This window comes from Xiphophorus maculatus, chromosome 3 (assembly GCF_002775205.1).
Source record: "Xiphophorus maculatus strain JP 163 A chromosome 3, X_maculatus-5.0-male, whole genome shotgun sequence".
Lineage (NCBI taxonomy): Eukaryota > Metazoa > Chordata > Actinopteri > Cyprinodontiformes > Poeciliidae > Xiphophorus > Xiphophorus maculatus.
The window spans coordinates 14,392,643-14,410,715 of record NC_036445.1 but is presented as its reverse complement, the minus strand read 5'-3'; the positions used below and the strand labels follow the sequence as shown (position 1 = coordinate 14,410,715).

Here is an 18,073-nt window from a genome sequence, read left to right as displayed (position 1 = left end):
TCCTGTAGGTAAATATTTTCATTGAAAGAATGCATTGATTTTTGTTAGAGCCCTGCGGGGCTTTTCAGTCAAAGAGAAAAATATATGCAGCGCGTAATGTACAGCAACACTGCTGTGATGAATACTTTATAGAATAAAGGCGGACATGACATGAAGACAGGTAAGAGCTTGAAACTTCGTGTTTGTGCACACAATCTTAGCCAATAAGGGTGATGCTGATTCTGATCTGCTAAAGGCAAGTAAGTATTCAGCGTATTCAGCCAATGATCTGCGGCTTAACAGCTTCATCTTACGCCTAAACTGCTAAGTTATAGTCACTGATACAGGAAGTAAGCATGTATGTGATACATATTCGAATTACAACCAGTCAATAAATGTAAAAATATTCATATTAATGTTTTCAATTTGCGTTGAGCATAATGCTACTTTTAAATATTAAAGTAGGCGACATGTTATTACAACTCCTCCACTTCTTCTCTTAATTTGTAAACCCTTTTCAAAACCATCAAGCTTTCTTCCACTTATTGATTTATTAGATACAATTCCAGTAAAATAAACACTAATTTGTGGTTACGTAATAGCAAAATATGAAAAATCTAAAATATTTTTGCATGGAACTGTGGGTACAACAAATTATTGCAAATGTCTGAGCAGTATTGGATAGAGCAAGGTAAACCATCACCAGGGTACGATAGTAGTTTGAACAATTATGCCAAAAGGGTTTTTATTCAAATATGCACATATTTTCTTAATATGTGTGATTCTGCAGGTCTTCAAAAGGAACTTGGTGTAAAATACAATTTTATACTAAAATTATTTGAACAAGTCCAGACTCACAAACTGATTTCTGACTTGAATTTTTACATTGTTTATATTTCATATGAGAAGATTATCACAATAATTTCTTTTTTTTTTCTTTGTGTAAATGCCATTTGATATTTGACAAAGAGGTACCAAAAGTACTGGTTTTCTATAAAGCAGAGAATATTTTTTGTTGCAGTAGCCACATATGAAGCTTAGCTTAACCCTTTTCTCTTCTCAGTCTCTCTCTTTCTCTCTGACTGCAAATTCCCAGCATGGTCTCTCCCCTTTACCAATGCTTTAAGCTGAATTCCAGTCTGAGAGAAAACAGGATTATAAAGTCTGGTCGCAGATATGGCTTCTCTCGTCTTAAGATGAAACTGTGCTAAATACCGCTCAGTATGATCCCATTGTAAGGACTCCGTAAGACCAGCTGTCAGATCTGAAAAGTCTTTGTAGTCGGTGGGGGGAGGGAGAGGGCCCTGTCATCAGGTTCTCATCTGGATACACACTGGAAAATGTTAATGTCAGATGGGTCAAAAGGATGATGTCTGCTTGGGTGGCACCGTGAGCCTCTGTTGCTTCTGCTCCAGTGCCAACCGCACACATGTCAGTTCATTTCTATCTCTAACCGACTGATTCATGTCTACCTGCAGGCCCGTAGGAGGCAGTGGGGGGAGTGAGGGTAATGACGATGACTCGGCTCTAAAAAAGAGGCAGAAAGTGGAAGGGGGCATAAAAAGAGGAGCAGAAGTCAAAACTAACCTTATAGTGTAATATAAGGATATTTATTGAAAGAAAAACAATATTTATCACGTTGATATTCCTGACTGCAATAAGGGGGCCGAAGCTTTCAAATCTTTCCTCTACTGTAGCTTTCTTCTTGCCTTCTACTCAGCAACAGTTTGCAGTTTATGTCAGTGAATTAGATCAACTTATTATTTTAATGGTTAAAAAGTAAAAACAAAACTTTAAAGTTGAAAAACTTACATTTATTTTTGCTCTTAATCTAATCATTCAATATAATTTAAATCAAGTTCTAGAAAAAAAAAAGACAGGAGTATATACTTCTTTACAGCAATTTACTCAGTTCCTACTATCGAGTTAAATTATTTAATTGATAGCATTGTCTCAATCTAGACTAATTCTCCTCGCAACTCGAAGGGTAGATCATAATCCCGCTCCGGTTGTTGATTATTCATGAACTGCCCGTCTCTCTTGATACCCTGTAAAAAGAGAGAATACAGTTACTGTGGAAAATGATTTTCCTCATTAAAAACTAATCTACATATCCGACTAAGATAATCTGAATAAATATATTAAGGGAAAATGTTATCCATAGCAACCTGGTTACACATTAAAAATTGTTCTGGGTTCTTGTGATGAGTTGCCCATACACTTAAAGGAAGGCTCTCTACTGCTTCATGTTTTTTTTCCTATTTGTAGATAATGGTTCTCCCTTTGGTTCACTTGAGTCACAAAATTATACGGCTTTGTAACCCTTAACAGACTGATGGATGCCAAAACCTTTTGAATTCTTGAATTTCTTTAAAATGGAACATGTGGTATTGCTTTTTGAGACTTAGTCTTACTTTCTCCTTCATTTCTACTTTATCTGAAAGCGTCTAAGTTATTTTATGATTCTTCAAGGTTTCATGGTACATAAGCTTGGCGTTGGCAGATAAAATTAAACTCAACTTCCTGAAACATTACAGTAGGAGCAGGTTGCTTTTGATAACGTTTTCCTCTCAAGTGAAATACTTGAGAAGTTCTTTTTATATTAAAATTTGCTTGATGATGACAAAAAGCCAAAAAAAAAAAAGCAAGAGATACGTGAGGTGTGTAAAAGCTGTTTTATATTTCGGTAATACATTAAATCTTTTAAATGTATTTGTTATGTAACTGTTCTAAAGAGGGGTTTTTTTTGTTAGTTTTTTTCAAAGACCTGAGGGTCTGTTGGTGACCTCCAGTCCTCTGCTTGCTGGACCAGTCTGTGATCAGAGAAAAGTGGACGGTAGGCAGGAAGAGAGGAAGCCAGTGTGTCCTGGTACACTCTTCTGTCACCCACGTCTTCATACAAATGGCTTTCAAAGTTCACAGGAACGGCACCTTTAATAGCCCATACACAATCACAGCATAAATATGGATTAAAACATAAAAATGGATCACTATAATTTTCAGCATTTGCATAAAAAAAAGTCTCTTTGCACTCCCCAGGATGCAAGGTGTTTGCTAATGCCTTGTTAAAGCAAAAGTGTTTTTGTCTCACCAAGGCCATGTCTGTCCTCAGGATGTGGACCATGGTAGGGTTTATAGTCACCAGTAGGATAATAATAATGGGAGTCTTCCTGAAACTGGTCAAACAGACAACATTTCATCATATAAAGCATCACAACGCATTTCCACATATCATTAGTTTCAAGGAGGCGAAAGGTCACCTTCACCTTCAATGTGGATGTACTTCACTTATTGGCAAGATAATGTGATACAGAGTGGCAAAAGGACAATTTCAAAGGCAGATCTGAAATGGTTTCTTTATGCCACTTTGCTCAAAATAATAACAGAACACCAGTAATTGCTCTATGTATCATCACTTCGTAAATACTAATATTAAGTTGATAATGAAAAGCAAGAGAAATGTGAAAGGGAAATCTCTTAAACACACTTACTATAATGATTTTCACCCCAAATAAAATAAAATCAATAAAACCTTAAAACACACCTGTTAATCTTTGTTTAGTCTGATTAAATGGCACACATGAGTTATAAACTACTTCTCCTAATTCCTTCAGCAGCTAGCTAGGCTGCTGTGTTTCTTATGTTTCTCAGTCTATGTGAATGCAAGTGACTTTTTCCTATTAAAGCCAATTCTTAAAAGAAGAAAAATTCTGCTTTGCTTTCTTTTTTCTATAATTTTATGTTAATGTCAAAATTTTCTAAAGGAAATTCTAGTACAAATATAGTCAAAAAATCAGTTTTTAACAAAAAAAAGAGTTTTCTACATTTTTCAGAGCTGTATTATGCTTCCGCAAAAAGTTAAAAAAAATAAAAAATTACGTTTTTTACATATTTTTACCAGAGGTTCAAATAAATGTTAGGGGCGCCATATAAAGTAATGGGTGGTAATGTTCAAAGAATGAAATGTTGCAGTAAGATATTGAGAGATACTGTGTCAGTAGAATATCTTAGGGCATAACCATATAAAATACAAGACTGTTTCAAGTGAAATCCAGATATTGCTGAAGGTAAACATGCTTAAAGTCAATTAAAGCGAGGTGAGCTCTACCTTCATGTGTATTTGTGAACTGATTCTCCTCTGACCGCATAGCCTGATCTGTTTTCTTTTACCTCAATAAACTGTTTTCTTCAATCTTAAATCCTTGTTGGCCTTTTAAAAGAACAAGATGATCATTTCTCCAAGATCAATGTGTATTTTGAATGCTAATTGTGGACTATTGATCAATGCTCCATCCCTGCGCACAACCTAAGGTTTCATTAGTTTATTTATCCCTTTTCCTTGTTATGGCTGAAGCCTCCACTTCCTTTGCTACCAGTTCTCTTCACCCTGTGCCTAACCTATTTCCCCTATTCATCTGTTTCTTGGTGTCTCTGCAGATTATCTGTTGCCCTTTTCTCTCCCCACATCTCTTCCTCCGTCTTTCTTACCGCTGTGTAGCTCTCGTAGACTTTGCTCTCTGTTTCAGATCCAGTGTCAACGAGGAGGGTGCGTTGGGCTCCGGTGTTGATTTTTTCTCTGCTCTCGTACTTATTGGAGTTGCTAGTTGATTGACTTGACCTGCATGTAGAAATCAGAGCTTATCTACTTCATGGTTATACTGCTGATAATTCATCCCAAGTGTGTATAAACAGATATACTAACCACACAGTTGCCATAGAAACCTATGAACATTTGGCCTTTCATGATTATTGCAGGGCTTTGGAAATAAAGTATTGAGTCTCATCATATTTACAATTATCATTGTTTTTATTAAGAATCTGGTGTAGACAATCACAAAGTAGTGTGTAATGATGAATTGCAAAAAAAAAAATAATAATTTATACATGGATTTCAAAGCTTTTATAAATAAAGTAAGAAGAGGGAAGAGTGCATTTAAATTCTGTCGAGGCATTACTTTATAGAGGCCCCTTTCACTGCACTTACAGCTGCAAATGATTTTGAGCATCGCTCTATGAACGTTGCATAATCCAGAAAGGTAATTGTTTTTTTTGCAATCATCTCTGTGGGTGGAGAACAACTTTTAAGTCTTTCCGCACATTTTTAAATGGATTAACATCCATCCCTTGATTGGACCATCCTAAAACATAAATATGTTTTTATCTAACCAATTGTTAGATAAAACGAATTGTTTTTGGTTTTACAGATGGAAGTTTACCATCTGTCATGGATGGTAAACTTCCATAACAGGCACAAGTTTTTTTTTTACAGATTTTCTTCCTGGATTGCTCTTTTATTTGGCTCAATCCACAATCTTATTAGCTCTGTACAGCTTCCCCAGAGCATGACGTTGTGACCACCATGTTTCACTGCAGGGGCTATGTGTTCAGGGTTAGTTTTGCCTTCATAATGCATTGTGCATGGAGGTCATCTGACTAAAGTCCCCTACATGGTGGTTTGGGTCACTTTAAAATGAGCTTCTTATGACTTTTTTTGTTTCCTGATGTTGGTTTCTTTTTGCCACTGCAAATAACAAAGTTGTCAATGGATTCTTCAAACTGAACTGTGACTTCCTGTAACTTTTACTAAAGTTTCTGTGGAAACTTTTCAGTAAGTTTCCACAGAACTCTTGGTTGCTTCTCTGATTAATCCTAGCTAGTCTTATTACTCATCATGTATTCGGTTGTGCCACACAGTAACCATTTTAGAGCGATGAACTTTAAGTATGAGATGCAAAACTTGTTTTTATAACATTATCCTACTTTAATGTATCCATATGTTAATCCCTAGATGGTTGTGCTGTGTTTCTTGGTCTTCAAGATAGTTTTTGTTCTCTAACATTCTCAAGCAAACTTCTGAGGCTTTCATAGAAGCTACATATTTACACTGAAATTAGATTACAGATTACAGACAGGTTAATCGTTTACTATTTATTTGACTTCTGAGGAAAATATATGTCTGTAAATTTTATTTGCAGTTATCAGAATCATACAAATGCATGCCAGAAAGAAGCACACTTAAAAACCAAATATCATTTTCCGTCCATGTGGCCATTATACTCTATGTTGCTTTGGTCTATCACATAAAATCGGAAAAAAATACATTCAAGCCCATGTTCATAATGTTTAAATGGTTTTATGTGGCATCATATTGTGGTTTCTTGGCAGTACTGCATGTGTGATGCAAGGTTCAAGACATCAATTTAGACCTAGTTTTATCTAATCTTGTTTTGCCTCCTCAGCTGCTTCCAGCACATTAGTGAAAAATCATGAAATGTGTGTATCTCCTTTTCTTCCAGAGAACTCCAAAACCTTGACTTACACATCCTCTTCACTCTTCTGCCCATTCACCACACTGTCCCTTTCTGCCTCTGTAGGGGAATGAGATACAAGGAGAGCTACTCTATCAAATGTTGAATTTGATCAAAAAACTAAAGAGGCCAGAGAGCAAGAGTGAATGAAAGATTAGTGAGATGTGAAAGAAATTCAATGTAAAAAAAAAACAGAAGGCAAAGGAAGGTGCTGATGGAAAGAAAAACCTGAAAGACTGAGAAGGAGGACTTGATGGTTAGGCTGATGAACAAATGGAAAGAGACAAAAGGGGAGAGAGAGAGAGGAAGGACATGAAGCCAGCCAATGAGATAAAAGATATGAGTGCAATGTGGAAGTGACAGTTTTGAGGGATGAATGTGGAGCGAGGTAGAGGCTCAGATGGTGAGCAAAAGGAGAGGAGACAGGACACACAAACAGAAAGAGGAACACGGAGCAATGAGGTGGTGCTGAGCTGACAATTACATCATTGCTCAGAGTAATCTCTTTAGAGTCTTGTGCCAGGGAGATCGGAACACTGCAGAGACAAGAAAGCGAGGAACACTTCCCCAGATAAAGATAATCATGGGTACTTGTTTTGTCACGCCTGTTTTTCCACTTCCGCCCAAAGAAACAGCCCAGCGAATTCAACACCAGCAGGACTCCAAACACCACTGTGAAGGCCACAGTCAAATGGGTTGACAGGCCACTCAGAGCTGGTTGCAAGCAAAAACAGAAATATCAGATTAGTGCAGAACAGATAAAGCTAAACTGAAGGACATGTAAGGATAAAAAGACCTAACTGGTCTCTCAGCAGCTTTTAAATAATTAAGAACTAGCAGATGACAAAAATAGCTACTGCTGTTACAGCCACAAAAGGTGCCTGAATTAACATGAGGAGCTAAAGGAAAGCCACTGCTTGTCTAACCTGGATTTCTTCAAACTCTTAAAAGACTAAAAGACAAATTAAAAAATTTCAATCCGTGTTATTGTCATTTTGAATATATGTGAAAGAAAAAATGTTACTTAAAAAAAGAAAACAAAGGCATTTCAGGGACCAAGACAGGAGAAAAACTGTAAATGTTTGTATAGTATAGTGTGGACTGAAGTTAACAATGCCATTCATATGAATACATTTGAAAAATAAATAGTGACACAATATTTCTATGGTGCAATTTTAAGCAATTGTCAAAGTAATAGAAATGAGAGAAATTTACCACCAAAATAACATTTTACAAAAAATAAAAATTGGTGTCAATTTTTGTCAGGAACTCCTGGCCAAATTTCTTATTTAACATTTAAATAGTCAAAGAGCCAGAGAAGTCATGAATACAGTATGTATAGCATTCAGTGTTCTCAACAAACAGGAAATTATTTTCTTTCTGACACTTAATTATTGGCTTCAAATTGTTTAAATAACAATAAATGATAACGTAGCCATTAAAATTAAAAAAATTAAGTCTTAAAGAGTTTTATGAAATGTCCGACTTTTAAAAACACTTCAGTTATATTACATCTTTCATCAAAAATTGAGGGGGAAAAACTCACCCTGTGCGTCATCATGCGATTGATCCTCTTCTAAATCTTTCTTCACTATGAAGAAAGAGAAAGGGCACAAAAAACACAATCTTTATAAATGTACTGTTGACATCAGTCCTCACATGATTAATCTGGGGGGGGTAACTCCAAACTGACCCTCAGTGGTGATGGTCAGTACTGCACCGTCGTCAGCATAGCCACTCTCTCCTATGGAGTTTAGGGCATTAACTGAGAAGTTGTAGGTGGTCTGAGACTGCAGACCGGTAACGGTGAAGGTTGTTGTATCAGGGGGAACGACATCTACATACATGAAGCTGACAGACTGGTCCGAGATGTATCTGTCAAAGAAAAGAATCAAATATGGATTCTTTGTTCCTGTAAGGATACTCGTCTTTTTGGACATTTGTCTTTACCGTATGCGATATCGCTGCTGCAAACCCCCATTAAAGCCGGGGATCCACTCTAGAGTGACGGAGTCATGGGTGACACTGACTAGACTAAATGACGAAGGTGGATCTGGGTGAGCTGAGGGCGAAAAGGAAAGTTAGTTAAAAAGCAAATGTGTTGTTTGTGCAACAGCTGAATTCTTGCAGACTGCAGTAAAGTCTTTGACGAGAATTTAGTTGCTATGAAATGAGAATATATGCTGTTATGAGGGAACTGATTATACGTACAGACTCTAAAATAGCACATGCCACTCTGCTCCCTACAGGGTTGTGCCCTCCATACTCTTTCCTCCACTATATAGACCACTACCAGTGGTCTATATAAAAGACCACTGGTAATAACCACTGCTGGTGGTCTTTTATATAGAGTGGTTGTATGTAGACAAAGAAGTGATCATTCTAAATATGAGTGTAGCGCTACTGATGTTCTTAATCAGAGAATACAAGTAAAATATCTATTTTCTGTGTGCCGCAGTGTGTGGCACTGTTTTTTGAAAGAGAAAAATAACAATGTGGGTTTTTTTTCATAGATGCTCATTTAAAAGGTGAGCTCTAAAAAAAATCTAATTTTTTATGAATTTGTGACTTGAAAAGCTCATTATTTTACCTTATGATCAGCAACAAAAGGCAAAGCTTTGGATGACTCCTTTAATAACCCAGAGGCTGATTTTCATAATTTATACAACCAAACATAAGCAATAAGACATTGTCTCATGATTATTTCAGTATCAATATTGAGAGAGCTGATCAAAGGAGGCTACTCAGACCTTTGCTCTTTTACAAAGCACTGCTTCAGCTAGACTTCTGAAAGCAAAGTGGAGTGTTTCACATTTGGAGCATCAGAAGCAATAATTTTGGAGAGGAGCAGTAGTCAAGTGTGATGACAGAGAGGTAGTTAAACATAAGCATAGGAAGAAAGTGTTGCTTGAGCAATGATTCAGTCTGCACACCAGTTTACAAAACTAAGTAATTCCAACATTCAACTCAACTCAAAGAAAGCAAAGAGTTCTCTTAAATATCCTCATCCATGCTAAAAGAAACCAACAAAAAAATTTCTTTCTTTCAGCCCCAATGTGATAAGGAAGCATTTAAAATTTATTATCACTGCGTCAAATTAATTATGATAATTCCCACACGGCCATAAAAAAAGAAGAAAAATATATGGGCAAAATCAGGGCCAGTATTGGATTGTGTTTTAAAGTTTTTATAGTAAACATTAAATGTGTCCATCGATAGCTGCCGGCATTTGCTGAGAGCTGGACTTGGTTGATTAGACTGGTAGTGTGCAGATACATTCGGTAGCTCGAGGGTGGAAAAGTCTAAGTATGCCAGGAGAGTAAAGCTTATCACTGCAACTCTTATCTGTGGAGGAAGCAAAGTAGTGCTGTGGGCTAGATGATAAGGTAGAGAGATAGAGGAATAAAATAAGGTCTGGCTCTTGTGAACAACAACTCTCTCTGCAGTTTACAGAATCATCGTGGGATTGTGAGGAATCTCCCAAACTATTCTGCAGTAGCTGGGAAGGCCGGATAGAATTTGGACCAGACGGCACGGATTCAGTTTTATTTAAGTGTATCCAAATAAGAACAGAAGGAAACATTCGTGCTTTCCTGCCAAGTGTGTGATATGAATAATCCCTACCCGGTGTGTGCCATAAAAAAACTCACTTTGATCAGTTGCCATTCATTTAAAAAACATTCATGTGGGATATTTCAAAATTTTTTTGTCCACTAGGGGGGCAAATTTACAACAATGGGAAAGGCACAGTGGGAGGAAATGGATGCCAAGGATGGTCAAGAACCAATAGACACTTTCTTGCAGTCTGTTGTCACTTGGTATTTATCCTACCAATCTCTTAACAGTATGGTATTGCGTGTTTACAAGAACAATGAGGCTCACACATATGGCTTGTGTTGGCTAGACAATTAAACTGAAGGGAGTGTTTATGAAATAATAAAATTGCTTCGCACTTAAAAATAAATAGGTCAAAACAGGTTGGTCTATATAAATTCAAAACACTGCTATTGATCTAATAACCTTTTTCTCTCTTGACATGCCCAAAATGTGGCACAGCTAGCTTTTTTCTTTTTTTTCACTCCCTTTTGAAAGGCACCAAATAAGAATACTGCTGAAACCACAGTCACCCAGAGACGCACGCCCAATTGCACTTAAAATGGAAATGTATGCAGATGCAATACTTGTGCTGACGAGCTGGATGTCTAGCTTGTCTTCCCCAAGTGAGTTGCGAGCAGTGCAGCTGAAGACGGCATAGTCCAGAGTGGCGCTCACATTCACCACTCGCAGAGTACTGGTGTGGAAAGAGCCATCCCTCGCTGTCCTCTCCTCATACCTGCAATATGAAGATTTATGGCACTGTGGTAGGAAAAGGGATAAACACTGTGCAGTCGCTAAAGCTTGCTGAAATAACAATAAATAGTAAAATAATGGAGCAAATCTGAGGATTAATGTAAACCACAGGAGAAGCTAATTGTGCATGAATGTGAACCGCGCCTCTCAAAACTATTCATACCCCCTAACTTATTCACATTTTGTCACATTAATGCTAGAAGTTCCAATGTTTTTCTGGTATTGATCAATACAAAGTAGTGCATCATAGTAAAGTGAAGGATTTGGACTGGTTTTAACAAGTCTATATACTGTATGAAGGCTCCCTGAGCACATGCCTTGATGTTTTAAAATCAGTTTGAAGTTAGTCAGACAGGATGAAGAGAACCAGTGAACATTAATTTTCAACTTTTGCCACAAATTCTCTGAAGCCCATGACAGTGGCTCACTACTGAAGAACAGCACTCCACAGCATGATACTACCACTGCCCTGTTTAACCAGTGTGACAGTCCATTCAGGATGATGCACGGTACAAGATTTCTGCAGCACATATTGTTTCGCAGGTAGGCCAAACTTTTCAGCCACAGCTTTTTTAGCATGTCTGCTACGTACACTACATGGCTTGTAGTAATCTGTTAACAGGACATTTCATGATTTTGGTTTAATAATGGCTTTCTCCTTTTCACCCTTACATAAAGCCAGATTTGTGGTGAGGCTAAGTAAAGGTTGTCAACAGATCCTCACACCTCCCTCTAGCATCTCCCAGCCTTTTTACTGCATCGCTGATTATTTATCTCCTTTGTTTTCTGTTGTGCCACACTATCACTATTTCTGGATGATGAAATGAACACATGAATGAATGAACATTCCATTCTATGTCCAAAACTTGTTTTTTAATTCTACCTTTACCTTCTCCACAACTTCCATATCTGCTGGCAGTGTTTCTTTGGCTTCATAAGTTCTGTTTGTTCATTAATTTCCCATAACAAACATTATGAGTCTCACAGAACAGCTGTGCTTATACTGATAATAAGACACAGCAGAGTTGGAGTGGCATCTCCCAATAAGTGATTTCTGAAGCTATTGGTGGCACAGGATTGTATTGTGTGGTATTAGATTAAAGGGAGCTCTACACAAATGGACATCACACTATTAAATTTTTTTATTTGCAAGGAAGGTAATACAGTAATACTAATCTAAGTAAGACTCATTTTCTTCCCAGATATCTCGGAAGATTAATTTTGTTGATCTATGACAAAACTACAACACAATATATTGAATTTTGTCTTTGTCATATGAAGAAGATCACATGATCATATTAGAAAGGGTGTGTTTGCTACTAATATTTTTTCAAAGAACTCTAAATCTAACTTTGTGATCAAAATGAACTATGAATAGAAATCAAAATCACCTCCTGACCTGGGATTTGCCAAATCTATGAGCATCCCTTTCTTTTCCCAAGTAAACGCTACAGGAGGAATGCCCTCTGCCTGACACACCAACTCAGCAGTGGCAGTGCCATCCCCTCGACTGGCAACCTTCCTCCACTGGGGTCCTTTCCGAAGTTCCGGAGTGACTTCACAAGGAAAGACAGATGAGGAAAAGTTATTCAGAAACCTCAAATTCTGCATTTACATAAGTCAACTGAAAGTTTGCTTTGCCTCTTAAACTGAAAAATAACAACAATGGACCTACATTGCACCACCAGCTTCATTTCCACACTGCCAGGGAGTGCTATGCCATTGCTGGCCGTACACTGGTAAAAACCAGCATGAGCCCGAGTCACATTATGAATGGTCAGCAAGCTTGATTTGTTTTCGTTGGTCTCCTCTCCCATCTCCAATTCTTCCTCTCCCTGTGGAAGACAGAGTGAGGGGAAATAGTCAAAAGACAGCTGCTATCCCTCAGTACCTGCACTCCTTCTAAGGGATGGTGCACTCCTGTCTCGCCGCGTAAAGCAAGACAGGTAGCCAGGCATTATTGCTTGATGTCTGCACGAGAAGGGCGTTCAATACAACAAGCTGAGAGGACAAAGAAGAATAACACCAAAGGCTGCAGAGCCCCAAGACACAAGAAAAAGGAGGGCCAATAAAAGCAGAGGAAAAGAACACGAACCCGACTGCCAGGGGGTGGGTTGGACCACGAAGAGCATCAGCAGATAGAGAGACCACGCCACATTGACAAATGTGCCCTTTAGTCACGCAGCAGTAATGAAAGCTATTTTTCTGGATTTGGGCTGAGTGTGAAACAAGGAGACATGGGGTGGAAGGATAGTTAAAGCCAGTGAATTATGGTGCATCTGTGCATTTAGAGAGCCCAGTGATAAACGGTAAGAACAGAGAAAATAACACAGAGGAAGCCAGATAGGGGAAATAGATTCTAGACTGTTGCTGCATCGGCTGTGTGTGCGTGCGGGCGCATGCAGGCGTGCGTGAGGGGGTGTGTTTGTGGCCTTGTTTTTGATACGGCGTAAGGACCATTTTCCCCAAAAAATACTATGTTGTGATTCTGAGCTCCTTTTAGGAGCAGTTGGTCCCAGAAGGGAACCCATAAGAATTAGCATTGCTTTGGGGTTAGAGATTAGGGTTAGGAAAAAGGTGTTAATTGAGTTTAGGTTAGGTTGAGGTTGGCCATGTACTGGTAACTGATAATAGTTAGGTGTAGAGTAAGGGTTGAGGTTAGGCTTGATTCTAATGAATCAAAAATGAATGGAAGTCAATGCAAAATTCCTGTGAATTGCGTGTGTGTGTTTGTTGTAGCACTCACCAGCCATTTCCAAGAGAACATCTCCGGTATAATGGGGTTGGCATCTGCCACACATATCAGGTCTGCTGTTCCCCCCTGGTTAACATACACAGGGTCTTTCTCTGCCTTGACAGTCGGAGCATCTGAGCGTGAGGAAAGAGGAAAAGGCTGAAGCAGAAGTGAAGTCAGTCTGAGACAAATCATCCATTAAAAAACCCATGTTGATTTACAATAATTACTCTTGCACTTGTTTGGCTTTGACAGTGTTCATAACCCCTGGGATACAATACTATTAACTTCCTTCCATGCTCGAGCAAAGATGGCAAATTAATGTGACCCACGAAACCCTCTAATGAGAGCACATCCCTATTCAGATTATGGCAGAGTGACCAGTTTGCCCTCGTTTTGTTTCCCCTCTCTATCCATCTACACAACAGTGAATCTCTCCTTCCATTCAGAGTCCTCACTTCTTTTCTTTGTTAGCTTCATAAGCTTTTTACACTTCCCGTGGGTGCCATGTACATGCAACAGTAAGGCCATTAGTGCCAACTTGTCTGAACCTATGTTCCCTCCTGAAGAACAGTGGCAAAAAACACTAGCTAGAGACAGACCTCTGGGTTGGTAGTACCCACTCTTGTTGGTCTCCTAACAAAGACCGACATTGTTAAGTGGGATACACTGCCACACTTAAAAGCTACTACAATCCTCCATACATAATGAATATCTACAACTGTCATGCCCAGTCAGTGCAGGATGGCAGAATCCATTAGTCGTGTACCATGGGCTTTGGTGAATCAGACAGACCTACATTTTCTGCGCTAGCATTATTAAATCATTACTATCGAGGCAGAGGGCCTAGAGCTTGAGGCTGGGCCTGAGGCAGCGGAGGAAATGGATGGTCTTGCATGGAGGCCTAATGAAGGTTTTTTTGGATGAATCGAATGCCAGTTTTGGTTGTCTGATACTCTGCAGCTTTGGACAAGTTCAAAATTGTGCTATTAGCAATCAATGAATTCACTGTACTGCATGAGCAATTATTCAAAAACCACATTTGAAAGACAATTGAGGAAGGTCAGATGTAATATTGTATCCAGGAAGGTCAGAGTAACAAGGTAAGTTGAAGAACCTAATATGTGACAACTGCTTTTGAATCATTTTAGCATTTATGTTGAAATGGTACTTATTTGGCTACAGAAGAAATCAGATTTTTCAGCATGCCAGCACACATGGCAAAATAGAAAAATAGTGTGGCAGCAGCTTGAGATCAGATATGAACGTAAAAAAATTGAGAAAGTTAAACCTAGTGGTCAAATGCATTCCTAGCAAGCAGGTTTGTAATGTATGAAACCTGAATTAGTACAGCCTGCCAAATACTGCATCCAAATTGTCCTTTGTGACTGCAGGACTGTGCACATTGATTCTATGACACTGATTTAATATACTACATACTGTATATTACTCTGATATGTTTATGCATTCTTTACTTGCAGTTTCTTACAGTAAACATCCAGCTTAACAGTGGTTTCGTTGACACCTTCACCATTTTCACATTTGATAGTGTAAAGTCCGCCATCTCTTCTTGTCACATTCCTAATCTCCAGAGAGTGGTCATCCGACCAGTGGTGGCGTATGTCTTCCCCTTAAGAAAAAGCACACACAGACACACGCACGCCGACACACACACATGAAAACCGATAGTAAATTGAGTATTCATTACATGCTCATCAACAGCATGTCCTCTGGCCACTGGTCTCTAAGTGACATCTAATCCTGCATTATTGATTGGCCTGGCAAGATTCCCACTGCAATCTGACAATAGGTGTGTGAGGGAGACCTTCTGTACCACAGTCCCCAAAAAAAAGTAATAGATGTTTTTCCTCATTTGAAAAATACTGTAATTTCAGGGGGTTGGCTGCACATAATGGAAGTAGCAGAGCTAACAGAAAGGGTGTGGGTGCAGCTGGGCTCTGATGACATCGACCTGGAGAGGAAGACGGGTTTAAAGCCGTTGTGTTGTATTCAGGGAGACAGCAATCCTCATTTAGACTGAATATATTAGAGCTGTAATGAGAATCACATTTGGCAGGGTCCCATGCTGGCTAACCTGCTATGTTTTATTCAGACCCTGAATGGCAGAGCTGAGTGCTTACTTGCTGGCTCAGCTCAACTAGGACCTGGTTTATAGAGCCATCACACAGCCCGGGATCACCTTTGACCAGCATCTGCTTGCGGCGAAGCCAAATGCAGGAGACCACCTCGGGGTTTGCTGAGACCATCAGGGGGATGGTTGCCACATCATCCTCCACCACCTGGACTTCTGTTGCTTGCTCAGAACTGAATTCAGGAGGATCTGACGTAAAAGCAGCACAGAAATACAAATTCAGCTGAATTTATACAAATGTTACATGCACAGAGGAATAAATACAGGCTCCTGTTCACAGGAGTGATAAAATCCAACAAGAGCGAGCACAAAATCCCACAGCACATGCTGAGCACAAAAGCCCGAAGAGACACTAATGAGAGTCAAACCAGTAGAAAGTCAACATCCCACCAATAATTCCAGATCTAACCAACTTCAAGCACTTCGACAACAGGGGAGTGAGGCAGGACAGGAGGGAGAGGGACAGGCATTAAAATGACGCCTGACAGTACTTTTGTCCAAATGCAGATCTGCACAAACACACAGTGACATTTCTTCATGCTCATACACAGCACTGAGCTTTGAAGCAGAGTCTGGCTGCTGCCTGTGAAATGGCATCAAAGGCAAACATGGCTATGCAGCAAAGCAAATGCACAATTAGGACACACTGCCGCAGAGCGCAACAGACATACAAATCACAACAAAGGTTTCCTGTAAACAAAAATATTTTGCAAAAATATCCCAACGATGTAGATTTCATCTGCATTGTTAGTAAATTGTCATTTAAAAATGAAGCAAACATTGCTTGGTTACATGTGTGTGATAAATAACTGAAAAAATATATGCTTTTTATTCCTGTCCTACTTACATAGCACATTCAGTTGGTAAAACGTGCTAGTTCCCTCTTCCAACACAGGACTGTAGGCCTGACAGATCACCTTCTGGTTGTGGTGTTGTGAAGTCAGATTCAGGTGAAGCCTACTGAGCACAGAAACGCCCCCAAACTCAGCCTTCTTGGGTGCCTCCGCAACTCCCTGGAATCTAGGAATAAGTGGCAAATCACAATTGCTAAACAATTTTAAGTTCCCAAAAATGCAAGTGGACACATCTGAGAAGATGAGTCTCTGTCGTCCTACCTCATTTGCGTTACTTAAAGCGGATTATATGCTTACAAAAAAAGTAGTGGCAAAATGCTGAATATATTATTTGGTTTTTCTCACACTACAGGTCTAATTTTTAAAGCAAACCTCAATAGGCCCACTTTCCAGGAAATGTCGGACTTTGGGTTGCTGCTCCCAGAAAGACACTCCAGTTCCATCTGCTGACCTCGGTAAAACACTTCTTCTTTGGCTGTAATCTTCATACTCACGGCTGTAACTGGAAAAGCATAATTTAAGCAAGAACAGCCAACCATTTAGAGAACTTTCCTTTTTGATTGAAACAGAACTAACATACTTGGATAAGCTTATTGGAAATCTTTGAGTTAAGTCTAGGCTACATTCTTTTGGCAAAACACAGATCGTTGCTAATAAATCACTAATCACAAATATAAGAGGACATTTTAAAATGTCAGCTCCAAATCATTTTAACTGTTAATTGTATTATCTTATTTCATTAGAACTCTTCCCTCACACATATGGCATGACTCTGCCTCCACACCTAATACACATGAGTAATGACCACTCACATCAAGAAGTTAAAATCAGAATTTCCTGAAATATATACAGTACATAGCTGGATTTGAATGCCCTTTTTTTAGATTCAGATAGTTCTCTTTAAGGATTGGTGTTGTGTAAATAACATGAAGTAAATTGGCGATTCAGTTGAATATATAAGTTATATTCCAGTGTGCATCACCTTTATTTATCCAATATTGATATTATACATCTTTCAGTTGACTGTAACAAGAATAAAGTTCAGATGGTGTGCATGCATTAGAACAGTAGACATACTCACACTGGACCAGTAGCTTAGCATGTGCTGATATTGTTCTCTTTGCCTCATTTGTGGCATCACAGCGGTAGGCAGCCTGGTTGTCACTCGCCGTCAGGAGCAGGTTGAGCACCCGAGTTACAACCATATTAGAGGACGTCTGTGGCTGTGCATCTGAAACCTTTTTTCCATCCTAAAACATAAATGAAGAAATTAAGATATGGATTGATGTGCATTTCTTCTTGGCCTACATAAATGATATAAGGTAAGATAGCACCTTAAACCAGGTAAGCTTCGCAGGAGGATTCCCTCCAGCCGAGTGGCAAACAAGCAGGGCTCTGGTGCCCGAGCGCAGAGGGATGTCCTCAGGCGGTGAATCAATAAAAACTTTTTGCGGAGGATCTGTTTTCAAAGGGTAAAAAGTTTGACATTGACTGTCCAAAGATTTTACAAATTTAAATGTATGTCGTTTTCTATGTATGCTCAGCTCCTAAAGAACTCTATTTTTTTTAAAAAGTGTTTGTAAAGTATCAAAATGACCAGAATGCTCATCATATAGGAGTAGTTTAGAATAAACTCCACTAAAAGTGGCAAAGTCTGCAGGGGCCTAATGAATGACAACAGAGCTCTCTGTTTGTA

At 38.9% G+C, this 18,073-nt stretch overlaps 1 protein-coding gene across 3 annotated transcripts in view; it reads right to left on the bottom strand.

Moving 5' to 3' along the window:
- Positions 1–893: 893 nt before the first annotated feature.
- Positions 894–18,073, bottom strand: part of nphs1 (NPHS1, nephrin) — a 199,603-nt gene continuing 182,423 nt past the window's right edge. For all 3 annotated transcript variants that reach the window (XM_023330210.1, XM_023330209.1, XM_023330211.1), the window contains 19 exons: positions 17,712–17,836; positions 17,459–17,627; positions 16,750–16,879; positions 16,371–16,543; positions 15,572–15,712; positions 14,861–15,001; positions 13,384–13,505; positions 12,313–12,472; positions 12,037–12,193; positions 10,469–10,620; positions 8,238–8,349; positions 7,981–8,162; positions 7,834–7,878; positions 6,879–7,001; positions 6,299–6,347; positions 4,468–4,597; positions 3,071–3,155; positions 2,747–2,910; positions 894–2,027 (listed from right to left, as the gene is read on the bottom strand). In XM_023330210.1, the coding sequence (XP_023185978.1) occupies positions 1,938–2,027; positions 2,747–2,910; positions 3,071–3,155; positions 4,468–4,597; positions 6,299–6,347; positions 6,879–7,001; positions 7,834–7,878; positions 7,981–8,162; positions 8,238–8,349; positions 10,469–10,620; positions 12,037–12,193; positions 12,313–12,472; positions 13,384–13,505; positions 14,861–15,001; positions 15,572–15,712; positions 16,371–16,543; positions 16,750–16,879; positions 17,459–17,627; positions 17,712–17,836 (2,450 nt within the window). In that variant the 3' untranslated portion in view covers positions 894–1,937. The remainder of the gene's footprint in view (positions 2,028–2,746; positions 2,911–3,070; positions 3,156–4,467; positions 4,598–6,298; positions 6,348–6,878; positions 7,002–7,833; positions 7,879–7,980; positions 8,163–8,237; positions 8,350–10,468; positions 10,621–12,036; positions 12,194–12,312; positions 12,473–13,383; positions 13,506–14,860; positions 15,002–15,571; positions 15,713–16,370; positions 16,544–16,749; positions 16,880–17,458; positions 17,628–17,711; positions 17,837–18,073) is intronic.